Raw genomic sequence first — 13,511 nt, 5'->3', positions numbered from 1 at the left:
CGTTATATATAATATTAGAAAATTCCTACCTCCTGTACTTTTCTTCCTCAATCCTACTTCTTTTATTCACTAATGAAAACTCTTTCCAACTAACTCACTAACCATGCTCCTCTTATTAACTAGAAAGGGCCCTCTCAAACATTCCTCTCAAGCATTCCCAATGAGTTCTTTTTTCCTTGCCATAGAGAGAAGAAATAATAAGGGTGGAAAGATTAATAGAGTATCATGAACCATTTCGATATTTTAGTAAACATATATTCATTAAAAAAATATATCTGGTTCTAATTTTTTTTTAAACAAAAAAAAAATAAATAAATAAATAAATAAGGTCAAAGAGTAGGAATTTCACCAAATAAGCTCTGTATGAGGTTCACATAAAAATCATGATATTTTTTGGTTGCTTTAGCTGATAAGCTTGGCTTGCTTATGGTACTTACTTGGAATCTAGGAGTTGGACACTTTGATTAGGAAAGTAATACGACTTTAATGACAAAGAAGCATTACTTACTTGATCGTCACGCGTAATCCAGAGGATAGCGTAAATAAATAAAAGATTATAAGATGTGCGACTTCTGTTACACTAGATAAGACTATAATAGTAAACAGTAAAAATTATTGATCGATCAAAAAACTTAAACTGTTATTATATTAGCTTACGTTACTGAATATAGCTGCCACATGGATTACTAGGACCTAGAACACACAGAAATGAAGAAGATTTCATCAATGGCGGTTCAGCTAATTTTATCTTGATTTACTTCATGAGTAACAAGTTTAATCCAATAGCAAGGTGTTTTCTTCTCTCTTGCAAACCGTGTACATCTCAATTATATATATATATATATAAATGTAACTACTTCAAGGATAAATTAGTACCCATAATTTATTTTCGATGTCAATGTAATGCTTCAATATCTCAAAGCATTTCTATAGAGGAATAAATGCTTCACAGTGCTCTCCTATGTCGTCCAATTCATACGTATCATGGTTGTATATTGAAATAAATATCTCAAAGCATTTAAATAAATTATATTTTACTTTAAGTGGTTTAGTTCAATTTTATAAAAAAAATTATGTACTTTCAACTTAATATTTAACTCTCTTGTGATCTGAATTAAAGTATAACCATTATTTCTTTTATTATGTTTAACTAAATTAAAGATTAAATTTAAAAGCTCTTATTAAAGATAAAATTATAGATAATTGAATATGTATTAAATTTTAGATGACAAATATATGACAAAATATATTATAGTTTTTATCATTTAAAATACAACCGGTATTATTCTAAATGTATTGAAAAATTTATTAAATTCTCTAAATCTTAAATTCAAACCACACTAGAGTCAAATACTTAAATTGAAAGTAAACAGATATTTAAGCCAAACTATTATCAAAGGTAAAGTACAATTAACCCTCCCAAAAAAAAATTAGTATGTATAACTTAGCCTCCACTCCTCTGGTGTATATTGTAGTTATCAAAGTTCTAAACTGTATAGACAACCTCTCTCTGGTCATTCATTCTCTTCACCAAATTCTTATAAGTATGTAAGAAACTCTACTTCTTTTTCCAGGTTTGATTTAGGTAAATGTAGATTTTCAGGGCTTATTGGAGATTGTGGACATCTAATGGATTAAGAAACTATGAGAGTATGAACGATTTAGATGTACAAAGTTGGATAGAGAAAGCCAAAAGAAAGAGAGATCAACACAAACCACTAAAACAAGCAAACAAGAGAGAACTATCTAATTTTTAAAATCATTAATAAATACGATGTGACATAAATAATAATATCAAGACAATCTTATTATTATTATTATTATTTTAAAATATAATAAAGTTGCACAGAAACATGGATTTTTTTTTTTTTTCTGTTTAGTAGAATGAAAAGATTTTATAGATTAATTGAACAATTATAAAAATCTCCTGGAAGCATCGAAGACCAAAATATGCATAAGTTCAACCAGAGTATCTCCCATCTCAAGTATACTTGAAGCTTAAGTTTTTATTATGGTTAGATAATCAATCACAGAAAGATTAGGTTCTCAGGTTGACTAATTTTATTGTTTTAAAAGAAACATCGATAAATTTGAAAATAAAAATTTATAAATTCATTGACTTTTTTAGGCTAGATATGGACTAGACAAAAGCTAACTCTCTTAGGACGCAAAGGCACTAAGGCCACATTAAGATTTAGCTAATATATTAAGCCGCCTAGTTTAGACTTCAAGCCATATGTGTCGCCAAACTATTACTTCAAACTAAATGCCGTTAAAACATTACTCTAAGCTATTACGCTACCGAGCTATTCTTCCAAGTCAACCGCATCGCCGAGTTATTAACCGAGCTTAAATTCTTGAGCCAAGCTAAACCAAGCCTTTTTTTTTCTCTTAAAAGAAAGCTTAATTCAGCTATGTCTGACCCCCACAGGGGTGAGACATCGGTAGAAAGCAGATTACATAGCTCGGGAGGGATGAGGTCCATAAGCCCCGACATTTCAGACCTGACCCACTTTTTCCTCGCTTGGTTGCTCAGTCAGCTGGCCTCTTGCCCTCTTTCCTAACATGCACTAAACAACGGTTTACAAAAGAGCTAAGTTAAATTTTAAACTCGGCAACTAACTTGACTTGATTCTTGCTGATTAGAACTAACTTTTGAGAGTCTGATTTCACCTTGATGTGACTATGGTCTTTCGCCAGCTCTAAGCCAAGCCATTTTTTTTTTTTAATGAAATATGAGCTGGATTTAACTAGCCTAACTCTCAGGTGGGGTTAAGTCATCAAAGTTTAGACGGTTACAAAGATCAGGGGATGGGGTTAAGGCATCCGAGCCAAGCCAATGCTCGTTTATTAATTATAAGGTACATTGTTAATAAGCCAAGATTGAGAACCCCACCATGTGCACCTACGTCATACGCCCGGGTCCCCCACTGTGGACACGTGGAGAACGAAATGGTCCATCCGATTCCCAATTGGGTCGACGGTGTCGTGGCCACACAACTTCAAATGACCAAACTGCCCTCATCCCCGCCCACCCGGTCGTGATCCGCGCTCGTGTTCATCAGCTACGTCCTGGCGTTTGCATCAGATCCGAGGCGATTTCATTTAACACCTCGCCTTTTAAGCATATATTATATTACGACTCGCACTTCCACGATTGGGTTTATGACTTTGTGTACATATTTCATTTTCACACTCGACATATCCACATATTCTGATAATAAGTAGCCTTCAATATCTCATGGTTAAAATGTTATCCATCGTGTAGTTGCCAAGTTGCACCTTGTCTGATATTATTTGGTTATATTTCTCACGTTACTGTATATAATCTCATAGTAGCATTGGACTAAAAGGTATAACTTGTCAAATGAATTACGTATCAGATTATCACTACCCATCTAATCTCCTAAAAATTTAGGACCTCATGATATTAATTTTTTAATTTTTATTTATCACAATCACGTCTCAATCGGATGGCATCCACGCGTGCGTGCAATAGTGGGGTGATATAATATTTCTTATTAGCTTAAGCTACCATGGAAAAAGTGGTAGGCGACTAATTTCGATTAGAATTATGTACGATAACAGTGTAGTCTTGTTTTAATTAATTTCTTTTATGATCGCCTTTAGCGGATTCGGATCTTTTATTGTAAGATGTGGATCCGACTCGAATACGATCATGTAGGTCAATTCTTTATCCGCCCCTGATTCTTTTTAATCAGCCCATGCTATTCGAGAACCAACTCCGGATAACTTTTTAACCCTGTAGAGGGGTAATTTCGTCATCTCACGTACCGCTCATCCCTATAAAATGCCTCCGTTTCCATTCCTCTCAACTTTAGCTGCCAAAGTTCTCCACCAAAAAGAAGGCGAAAAGAAGAGAGAGAGAGAGATATCTTATTCTAAGCTATTCAGCCGCCGGAATCTCCAATTCCGGCCTAAACCTCCTGAAAATTTTCCATTTATAGTTGTCGATTCTTGGTTTTCCTCCTTGTCTCTTCGCGTGAGCTGGATTTGGTGGACGTGTGATTGATTTCTTGGGGCTGAGGTGCTGAGATCTACAACCGAATCTCTCGCTGCATGATGGGGTTTTCTCTGTTTCCCATGAAAACCTCGACCCGCCTGCTGTGGAGTACCAGCTTCTTCCGCCACAAGATCACCGCCTACGTCTTCTTGTAAACAAACCCCCCCTCGATCTGCAAGCAAAGAAGATTACATATATACATATATATATATATACACACATATATCGTTAGATCGCGTTAAGATTTTGGTTGGGATCTCTCCGATCTGAAGGAGAACATGATGGATTCTGGCCGTCTGATCTTTGATTCCTCGACGGCGAACCACGGCGGCAGCCGCATGCTGTTCTTGGGCGGTGGGAATCCGGTCTTCCGAGGTAACTTTTTTCTCTCTCTCTCTCTCTTTTCTTTTCCCCCCTTCCTTTCCTCGAATATCTACTCGATTTGCTGGTGTTTAATTCGAGTATGGGAATTGACGGGTTTTTGAAGGGGGGAGATTGGTGATGGGAATAGAGGAAGGGCGGACTAAAAGACCCTTCTTTACTTCCCCCGATGAGCTATTGGAAGAGGAGTACTACGACGAGCAGCTCCCGGAGAAGAAGCGACGACTCACTCCTGAGCAGGTAATTCCCTTTTCCCTCGTTTGCCCCTCCCCCATCTCACCGTACGATCTCTGTTCCCGATCGAATGATAGATGCAAAAGGCTGATGATGACGCTATTTATGATGCCCTTTTTGTTTGATCTAATACAGTACCCACCATTAAATAGAAAATATGTTTCTAGTGTGAAACCAAGTACACGGATTAATTATAAATTTAAGCTTTAGCTCTTGATTTTTTGAGGTGCTATTTATTATTGTGGAAATTAATCGAGAGAAAAATAAAAAATAAAAAATAAAGGTGCACCAGTTGGAGGTGAGTTTTGAGGCGGAGAATAAGCTAGAGCCGGAGCGGAAGAGCGAGCTAGCAAAGAAGCTTGGCTTGCAGCCGCGGCAGGTGGCCGTCTGGTTCCAAAACCGACGAGCTCGGTGGAAGACAAAGCAGCTTGAGAACGACTACGACCGTCTCAAGTCCTCCTACGATGACCTCCTCGCCAACCACAACTCCCTTCTCAAGGACAACGATCGCCTCCGCTCTCAGGTCTATTATCTCCTTTCTTTCTTTTCCCCCTCTCCTTTTGAATTAATTAATCTATGCGGTAATTTCACCGTTGCCGGACTAACTTATTATGGTCACCTCACCAAATCATTCGATCGGTGAATGATAAAAATTTGCAAGAGGGGGCGGCGAGGGTATTACTGTCATTTTAGATAATTTTGTAGTAAATGCCTATGGGCCCAAAAATTAAATGCATCTATTCGTTATTACTTACCTCACCGCACTTGTAGATAGCGACCAGTAAAAAATTTATTTAAAAAAAAGAAAAAAAAAAAAAAAAGAGAGGAATAAAATTAAGATGGTGGTCCAAAGCCTATCCCCGTCGCCCGGCGAGTTGAGTGGTTGACTAGGAAACTATTACCGCACGCGCAGGTGTTCGTATTGACAGAGAAGCTCCACGGGAAGGAGACGACGACGGAGGAGAATCACGGGCTGAAGCTGGAGGAGCAAGTGGCTGCGACTGATCAATTGGTGGGTGCTGCGGCCGTGGATTCTCCGCCGAAGTCGGAGGACCGACTCAGCTCGGAAACCGGCGGGAGCGCCGTGATGGACGCCGAGGGGGCGATAAACAACTTGGTGGTGGATAGCAGCGGCGAATCCTACTTCTTGGAGGAATACCAATGCGTGGGGCCGGTCGACGGAGAGGAGGACGATGGCGGCGGCAGTGACGAGGGGTGCAGCTACTACACTGATGCTTTGTTATTGGATAACCACGGCCCGGTGGAGGATGGGATCCAGCTCGGTTGGTCTGTTTGGGGCTTGATTTAGTTGATCCAAAAGGAAAAATTACTAGAGGCATCCAATCCATCTCCATCTCCATCTCCATCTCTATTCCTTCGATCCCTGGTAGAAATGCTTTTAATTTCCTTGTGGTTAAGCAATAGTACGTATTGGAATTGTGTTTTCTGTCGTTGCATGTATGATGGTACACTAGCTGCATACTTACTTTTATATATATGTGAATGTGAATGTTGGAATAAAGTGTTTAGAGGAAATCAAGGATAATTTCCATGCACGTCAACTGGTGCCTGCTTGTAACGTTGTTATCCTACTGTTGTATTAATGTACTCCACTATATCTATGTTCTTATATTGTTGGTTATATTTTGTTGTTTCGCAAATGTCTTCTGCTCCATCTCTTCTTAATTACTAAAATCTTTTATTATTATTATTTTTATTTTTTTTTTGACTAAAGACCATCCCAAATAACTGAGTCGATCTAGTAGAATCTTTTTCCTACCCTCCTCCACATATGAATATATGATAGATAGTGAGACCCACCTCCACTCCAAGTTGAATGCAAGCATACCATAACCTATATATATATATATATTAGAATTAAAGTACTATATATATATATATATTTTTTTTTGCAAAATAGAAAGAAAAAAAAAAAAAAAAAAGCTAGATGATCTTTGCAGTACATATTAGGAGCACCTGGTGTTCTAGATCTCGTTAGTTTGATTGGATTGAGGAGGTAGGCACCTTTTGTCTCTGATCAGTGTCCAATGGACAGCGCAGCAGCTAGATTCTCTTCTTTTATTTACACAGACATGGACCCTGTTTGTTGATGCCATGGTGTATGCTTTCTTTTTTGCATGAGTTACATCGGCATCCATGGATCAACACCAACGATCTTCCACTACTTTTGAGATCTCGGTTCATACTTTACCACGTCTATATATTTTGTGTGTACGTGCTTTGATCCCTCTGCTATCATATCTACCTAGCTCTCTTCAATTATTCCACATGGCATAACACTGCATGTATGATTGAACAAACATGGAACAGAGAGGATCCATGCATGATGGGCCATATGGGGGACGTGTGGATGGTTGGTGGAGCTATCTCTTTCCTTCTCAAATTAACAACAATATTACAAAGTCTATGGAGGTCGATGAGCAACGGAGAGGAGAGGTGCTCATCTAACAGGGGAAGCGACATGTCACATGTATGCCTTTCCTTCCATGATTCCATCTATATTAACTCTCATTGGCCAGCTTTTCGAAAAGTAAATATTAAATTCCATCTGGTGGTTTACAAAACTAACAATTACATGTCAAAATCTTGAAAGAAATCAAGAGTATTATAATCTTTATAACTATATATTATTGACTATGTTTCGAGATTAATAAATACTGAATTTATCTGTCTCCATCGTCAAGCAGTAGATTCCTTATAATCTCTTATATATATATATATATTCTAAGTCATTGAATTAAATTCTTTTATTTAAAAAAAAATATTGTACATATTTTTACCAAAGAAGATGGTAGCAGAGAACAGAGATGGACAAAGATGTGGCAGAGCAAAGAGGGGTGATGGATTATTAGGTTACCGTCTTGTACTTGTCGCTTTGCCAAATACCAAACGAAGAAGATTCTCTTCTTATATGCAATGCTTAATCCTTTAATTTAGAGGGTAAAAGAAACAGCTAAAAGACATAAACAAGGACAGAAGCACTGGAAAGTCATTACTAAATTCAACTATGATCATGTGGTAGCTAGACAAAGATTTTTATTAATGATAGGAGTTCTTTCTTTTCTTTTCTTTTCTCACATATTATCTTGTTGTAGAAGATGATCAAAACTACCTACATAACTTTACTTGTTTACATGATATCATTGTGTTCTAACTTCTAAGAAGAGCCATAAGTACCTAATGGGCCTAATTGGGCCAGTATATTTTTTTTTTATTTTTTTTGGTATCAGGTTTAGAAGAAGCCTTCACCTGCTATAATTATAAGTAAAATTTCAATACTTTGTGCCCCCCAAAAATATTTATATATATATATATATATATATGCAAATAGTACTATAATGGCCATTATCTTGTTTGTCATGCTGGAATCGCAATAGGAATTGAATCATAATGAGAAAATGAACATAATCCAATGGGGAAACTTAAACTTTAAGCTTGTAGTTGGGATATCTATGTCAATCTTTTTCCCAATTTTCATTCCTGACAGATGATTGTTACCAATTTGCATCACTTGTTTCCTCTTGGAAACTATTTCAATTATTCTAGAGTATGATGTTTTTAAATAACTTTTCTAATCAAATGAATAGTATATACTTGAAAAGGCCATTAGCTTTAAGCTTGATACAATACTAGCATATTTTAATTTGAAGTGTTATATATTTGAAATCCCATAGATCTTAGATATGCAGCAACAAAACGGGATGAGAGATTTAGAATTCGGGGAAAAGCCTAGCAATCCCACAAGGTCCCAGTTCAAGATTCCAATGAAATGAGTCACTAACAACTTGACAATAATGGCTCTTAATGCTACCTACTTAGAACCTTAATCTTACCTTAACATCCTGTTTCAAGGTTTTAATTATGTTTTTTTTCTCAAGAATATGGTGAGGTGTCTCTAGGATAATGTTCAATAGGACAAGAACACCTCACCCTGTTATGATTGTATGCAAAATTAGAGATACCCCTTGATAAATATGACAAACTTTGTTAAATAAATCAAAAAATTGCCAACAAAAGCTTTGGGTGTGGTATGGGTTTAGAGAATTGGTATACTCACTAAGAATTTTGAGGTAGTTTCCATCTGCATGCTTGATGTTGATCTCTTGATATCAGCACATAGTTTAGTATTATCCCAATACAATAAATCATAAACAATTATGAGATGTGAGAGGAAACAGTGGAATATCACGAGAAGATACAATATAGTCTGCTATCACATCCCTTTCTCAGTCTCCTCCATTTCTACTTTTCATTTCCCTAAATTCCATTCCTCCACCACCATCCTCTCTTCCTCTCCATCATTCTTTTATTTCCCTTCATCTCCTCTGTTCCTTAGAACAGAGGAAGACCCAAGAGGAGCAATACATAGGTAAGTGTAATTCTTGGTCAGATTTTCATACTTGGAGAAGTGATTGTGATGACCAGTAGAGTTCTTGGAGTTGGAACAAAGATAATGGTGATGGCCATCATCGTCTCTATTGTGCTACTGTTTGTTGGTATTGTGTTGTTGGTATTGATCCATGTCTGGATAGTTGGGAGGGCATTCAGGAGAGGATTTGACTCCATGGTGATCGCCGAGAGGCGAAATGGAGAAGCAGGCAAAGGTTTGTCTCCCATTGATCTGGAGAAGCTCCCATGCTATGCTTTCAAGGCAGGAGAGAAGGGGAGTGGTGCAATGGACTGTGCTGTTTGCTTAGAGAGCTTTCAATTGGGTGATAGGTGCAGGTTGCTGCCTGTTTGTAGGCATAGCTTTCATGCAGTGTGTGTGGATTCTTGGCTGTTGAAGAGCCCTAGTTGCCCAATCTGCCGGAGCAGTGCCGACGGCAACCGGAAGGATGACCAGGTCCCGGAGGGCCAGCAAATCCAAGCGGTTGCAGTTATTTCTGATCCATCTACAATTCATGTTATTCCCTCAGGATAGTTCCTTGATTCATTTCACTTCACAGAAATAGTTGTTGCCTTAGATGGGAATTGATGGTGTACTTAGATAGGAAGATAGATTGAGATTGTTGATATTTTGGAAGCAGTGGAGTAGAAGAAAACTTAAGACAAAGTGATAAGAAGAATATATGGAAATGATATTCCAACTCTCCTTTACTTATAAAATCTATTGGTTGACTCATCTGTGAGTTTCTGTATACATCTTCACAGTGTTTGTGATGACCTGTTCCATTAAATTAGATGAATGTTATCTATGAAGGTGACAAAATAGGCACACTAAAAAACCTAACCTCTCTAGTATCAAGATTAATCACAAGAAAACTGTGGATCACCATATCAATAGGGACAAATCTTTTCATAACCTCAGTTTAGGCATACTCATCAACCTAACAATTAACAGTAGAGACAAATCTGACATGGTATATACCAAATTTGAAGCAAGAGAATTAATCACCAAGTGCAGCATCTTTTCACAAGGTCACAGAGAGCACAAGAAAAATCTCTGTAAGCAATTCTAGCAGTAGGATCATAAACTTGACTTGAATAACAAATTTATTCATTGTGGTTAACGAATAATACGAGAATAAGGAGATGCTTAACATTTACAGACTTAGAACAGAGATAATAATGGTAGGCTAAACTAAAAAAAAATAGAATCTTTATGTACACGTATAGAACTCAATCTCAGCTATCCTAAAATCCGAGCTGAGATCTATCTACACACCACAAAAATTGACCCATGGAAAATAAAATTAATTAATTAATTAATTAATTCTAGACGCCTCACTGAGCGCGAACAAAATGGTCGCGCGCCGCCACCGCCGACGGCGGCGTTGTCAAATGAGGAGAATAATTTTGATCTCGGTAGTGAATAAGGCGGTTAAGAAGCAACGTAGCCTTCTTACCGGCTTTCGGAGAACCCTCGGTGACGATCGAATAGAGAGAAGACATAAGCGCTGGTGCGTTCACTAGTAGACTGACAACTTTATCTCCACCATTGTTGCATAGCAGCAGCAAGAGAGAGACGCACAACTCTTTCCCCAGTTGCGAAATGGGGGAATTGAGAACCCCAATAAGCTCAGCAATGGCGGACGACCTCAAGATCGCCGTCGTCCCTTCGTCCCTTGCCGCTATCTTCTCGAGCAGGGCGATGGCGTCACGAACTAGATCGCCCTCGTCTCTTGAGAGAATCCGGACGAGAGCTGGAACGGCCCCGGATGCGACAACTCTCGGATGGTTACCGGGATACCGCAGCAGCTCGTACAGAGCACCCACCGCGCACCGGTTCACTTGGCAATTGCCGTCTTTTAAGAGCTCCACTAATGTCGGTATCGCCTCCGGGATATCTCCCATCTCTTTCCGGTATTCTTCGACCAAGGAGAGGTAGAAGAAGATGGAAGCTGCGCTCTCCTGAGCCCTGGGTATGAGTCCCACTTTGACGGCGTCCAGTATCAAGCCGAAGCCATTGGCCTCGAAGAGGGCTCGCCGGCCGCTTTGGTGCCTGGAGATGAACACGAGAGCGGTGAAGGCGTTAACCTGCATTCGGAGATCCGATGAGGATAGGAGGGAGAGTAGCCATGGAACTGCGTCGGCTTCGAGCAAGCAAAATCTATTGAAAGGGGTGGATTTTGCGAGCCTTCGGATCTCGTAAGACGATATTTTCTTCTCCTCCATGGTGCCTGTCGAGATCTTGTTGATAAGGGAAGCCACGGTCAGTCTAATTCCTCCTGCTTGCGCCGCGCTTACAGGGGAAACGATGTCGTTAAGGCTTCGTCTGGACTTGACGCTCGGTTTCGACACCGGGATGTTGGTGAACTGCTTCACGAGATTTCGAACGGCGGAATTGGGGATGAGCTCGGTGGTGGTGAGCTTCTCGCCGGTGACTGGGCATGTGATGGTCCCGCCGCCTTTGAGGATCCATTTCTCGATCGATCCCCGGTCGTAGGTCTGCCCGGTGGATATCGTCACCGGGTCGGTCATGACCTCGAGAGAGATCGGGCAACGGAGGCATTCTAGGTCGAGGCGGCCGCCGACGCTCGTCGGGGACGAGCATTTCCTCTGCTCCTCCCGGTGTTCTCCGTCGAAGACGGTATCGAAAAGAACCGCCCGGCAGTACGCCATGAACGCGATCAAGCCGCCAAGAAGAGCAACCTCGTCGTTCTCGCATTCCGTGAGCTCCTTCTCTAAAAAGGAGCTCTCTTTGTTGCAGTCGCACCAGGTTCTTATATCCAAATGATCAAGAATTCGCCTTAAATGGCCTTCGTCGGGAGCGACGCCATTCTTGAACTGGAGAAGAATCGATTTCACGCTCCTCGCCGCCCAATCGTCCTTACAATCGATTCCAATCTCGACATTCCAAGCTTGCCTCTTGAGCAGCTGAACCACCTCCTTGATCTCAACACCCGCGTCGATCTCGTCCACCGGGAGAACGTCGAGGGCAGTGGCGATGGAGCGAACGAGCACCCGGATATCAGATAACACCCAGTCGGATCGCATCAAGATCCAAATCCGCGCGTCCCTCCGCGAGCAATCCTGAACGACTTGGTTCATCTTCTGGAGCGTAACGTGGAGCTCGAATAAGCTCACCACCGAAGACTCCGAGAGCGGGCATTGGCGATCTCGGATGTCTTCGAAGAATTGGAGGAGAACGCCGACTTCGCGAATGGCTTCGCGGATGCAGCGCCGGTGTATCGGGAAGGATTCGGATCGCCGTGAGAAGATCTCCCGCGCGAGGATAATTAGAGAGTCGACGAGAATAAGCGGTGAGATATCATCGCACGGGCGGATAGCCCTAAGGTTTAGAATCCGGCGTTTGGATAAATAACTCATCGAGGAAGAGGAAGAAGAAGAGAGAGAGAGAGAGAGAGAAAAAAAAAGAGAAGAGAGAGAAAAAAAGAAACAGAAAGCTTTCGGATCTAAATTGTGCCGATTTGTTCCAGATCCTGGTTTAAAGTTCCGTATTTATAGAAGGTGAGACGGAGCTGCAGGCGCGACACGTGTCCACGCGCTATCCCGCGACGCGTGGATGGATCGACACGTGGAGGGAGATGTGAGGGGAAGGAAGCAGCATGGCGGGGGATCGAGGATATGAATTGGAACAAGTACGGTACTGCTCCCAGATCCGTCGGGAGAGGGCGAAACCGTCGTGGACGCGTGGCAAACCGTGAGTCGACGGAATCGTATGATGCCTCGTGAATCTCTCGGCCGACATCGGGCGGCAATCTCCTCAGATCTCAACAGCAAACACCGCCTCACATCAACTCATTAGACGACAGCGTATCCTTTACGAATAAAGTTCCAATACGCCACGTCGACATGACGTGGAAACCTGATAGGTCCTACACGGAGAAATAATTTTAGCTAACCTCGCGTTTGGAAGTAACATCATGAAGGTGACGTGGCAGTGAGTAAAACTTGTTGCTAGTGTACAAGATGCGACATGTGTACACGCGAGGCTCACGTAGGATGATCACGCGTCGGCCGAACAGGTGATACTTTGTCTTGTCGACGTGATTGCGTGTAGTTACAATGCATGTCGATAAACTACGTTTTCTCTTGTTGTCGCAACTAAATCACACGTCTTTTGGTCAAGTCGATGTTATTTGATTACCTCGCAGGATCATGATGACTTATGTCGTCTCTTTAATTAGGCTTATATGGTGGGAACTAGTACAAGAAAAGGGAGAAGAAGATACACGATTTAGTTGGATTTAATGTGGATTTATGTCCTTATCATCTGTCATTTATGAGGAGTATTAATAAAAGTATAAATATATTTCACAAAAAGATGGTATGTATTAGTTAGTTACATCATCTTATACAACCATAAGATTAACAAGAATATATATATATATATATATATATATAATATATATATATATATAAATAATCCGACAGCGTGCCATGTGAT

General features: G+C 40.3%; 3 protein-coding genes across 3 annotated transcripts; 2 read left to right on the top strand and 1 right to left on the bottom strand.

The window, feature by feature from the left end:
• Window positions 1-3,834: 3,834 nt before the first annotated feature.
• Window positions 3,835-6,281, top strand: LOC140778744 (homeobox-leucine zipper protein HOX16-like). Its single transcript, XM_073123596.1, has 4 exons — window positions 3,835-4,399; window positions 4,512-4,645; window positions 4,923-5,162; window positions 5,553-6,281. The coding sequence occupies exons 1-4, from the start codon at window positions 4,303-4,305 to the stop codon at window positions 5,946-5,948; spliced, it is 867 nt and encodes a 288-aa protein (XP_072979697.1). The 5' UTR covers window positions 3,835-4,302; the 3' UTR covers window positions 5,949-6,281.
• Window positions 6,282-9,077: 2,796 nt separating this feature from the next.
• LOC140777067 (E3 ubiquitin-protein ligase ATL23-like) lies at window positions 9,078-9,581 on the top strand. Its single transcript, XM_073120967.1, has one exon. The coding sequence runs from the start codon at window positions 9,078-9,080 to the stop codon at window positions 9,579-9,581; it is 504 nt and encodes a 167-aa protein (XP_072977068.1).
• A 554-nt stretch (window positions 9,582-10,135) lies between these two features.
• On the bottom strand, window positions 10,136-12,509 carry LOC140777954 (U-box domain-containing protein 18-like). Its single transcript, XM_073122402.1, has one exon. The coding sequence runs from the start codon at window positions 12,428-12,430 to the stop codon at window positions 10,385-10,387; it is 2,046 nt and encodes a 681-aa protein (XP_072978503.1). The 5' UTR covers window positions 12,431-12,509; the 3' UTR covers window positions 10,136-10,384.
• Window positions 12,510-13,511: the final 1,002 nt, after the last annotated feature.

The sequence above is a fragment of the Typha angustifolia genome, chromosome 15 (assembly GCF_048772165.1).
Source record: "Typha angustifolia cultivar Huaian chromosome 15, ASM4877216v1, whole genome shotgun sequence".
Lineage (NCBI taxonomy): Eukaryota > Viridiplantae > Streptophyta > Magnoliopsida > Poales > Typhaceae > Typha > Typha angustifolia.
The sequence above is the reverse complement of the archived record's forward strand: the minus strand, read 5'-3'. Positions and strand labels throughout refer to the sequence as shown.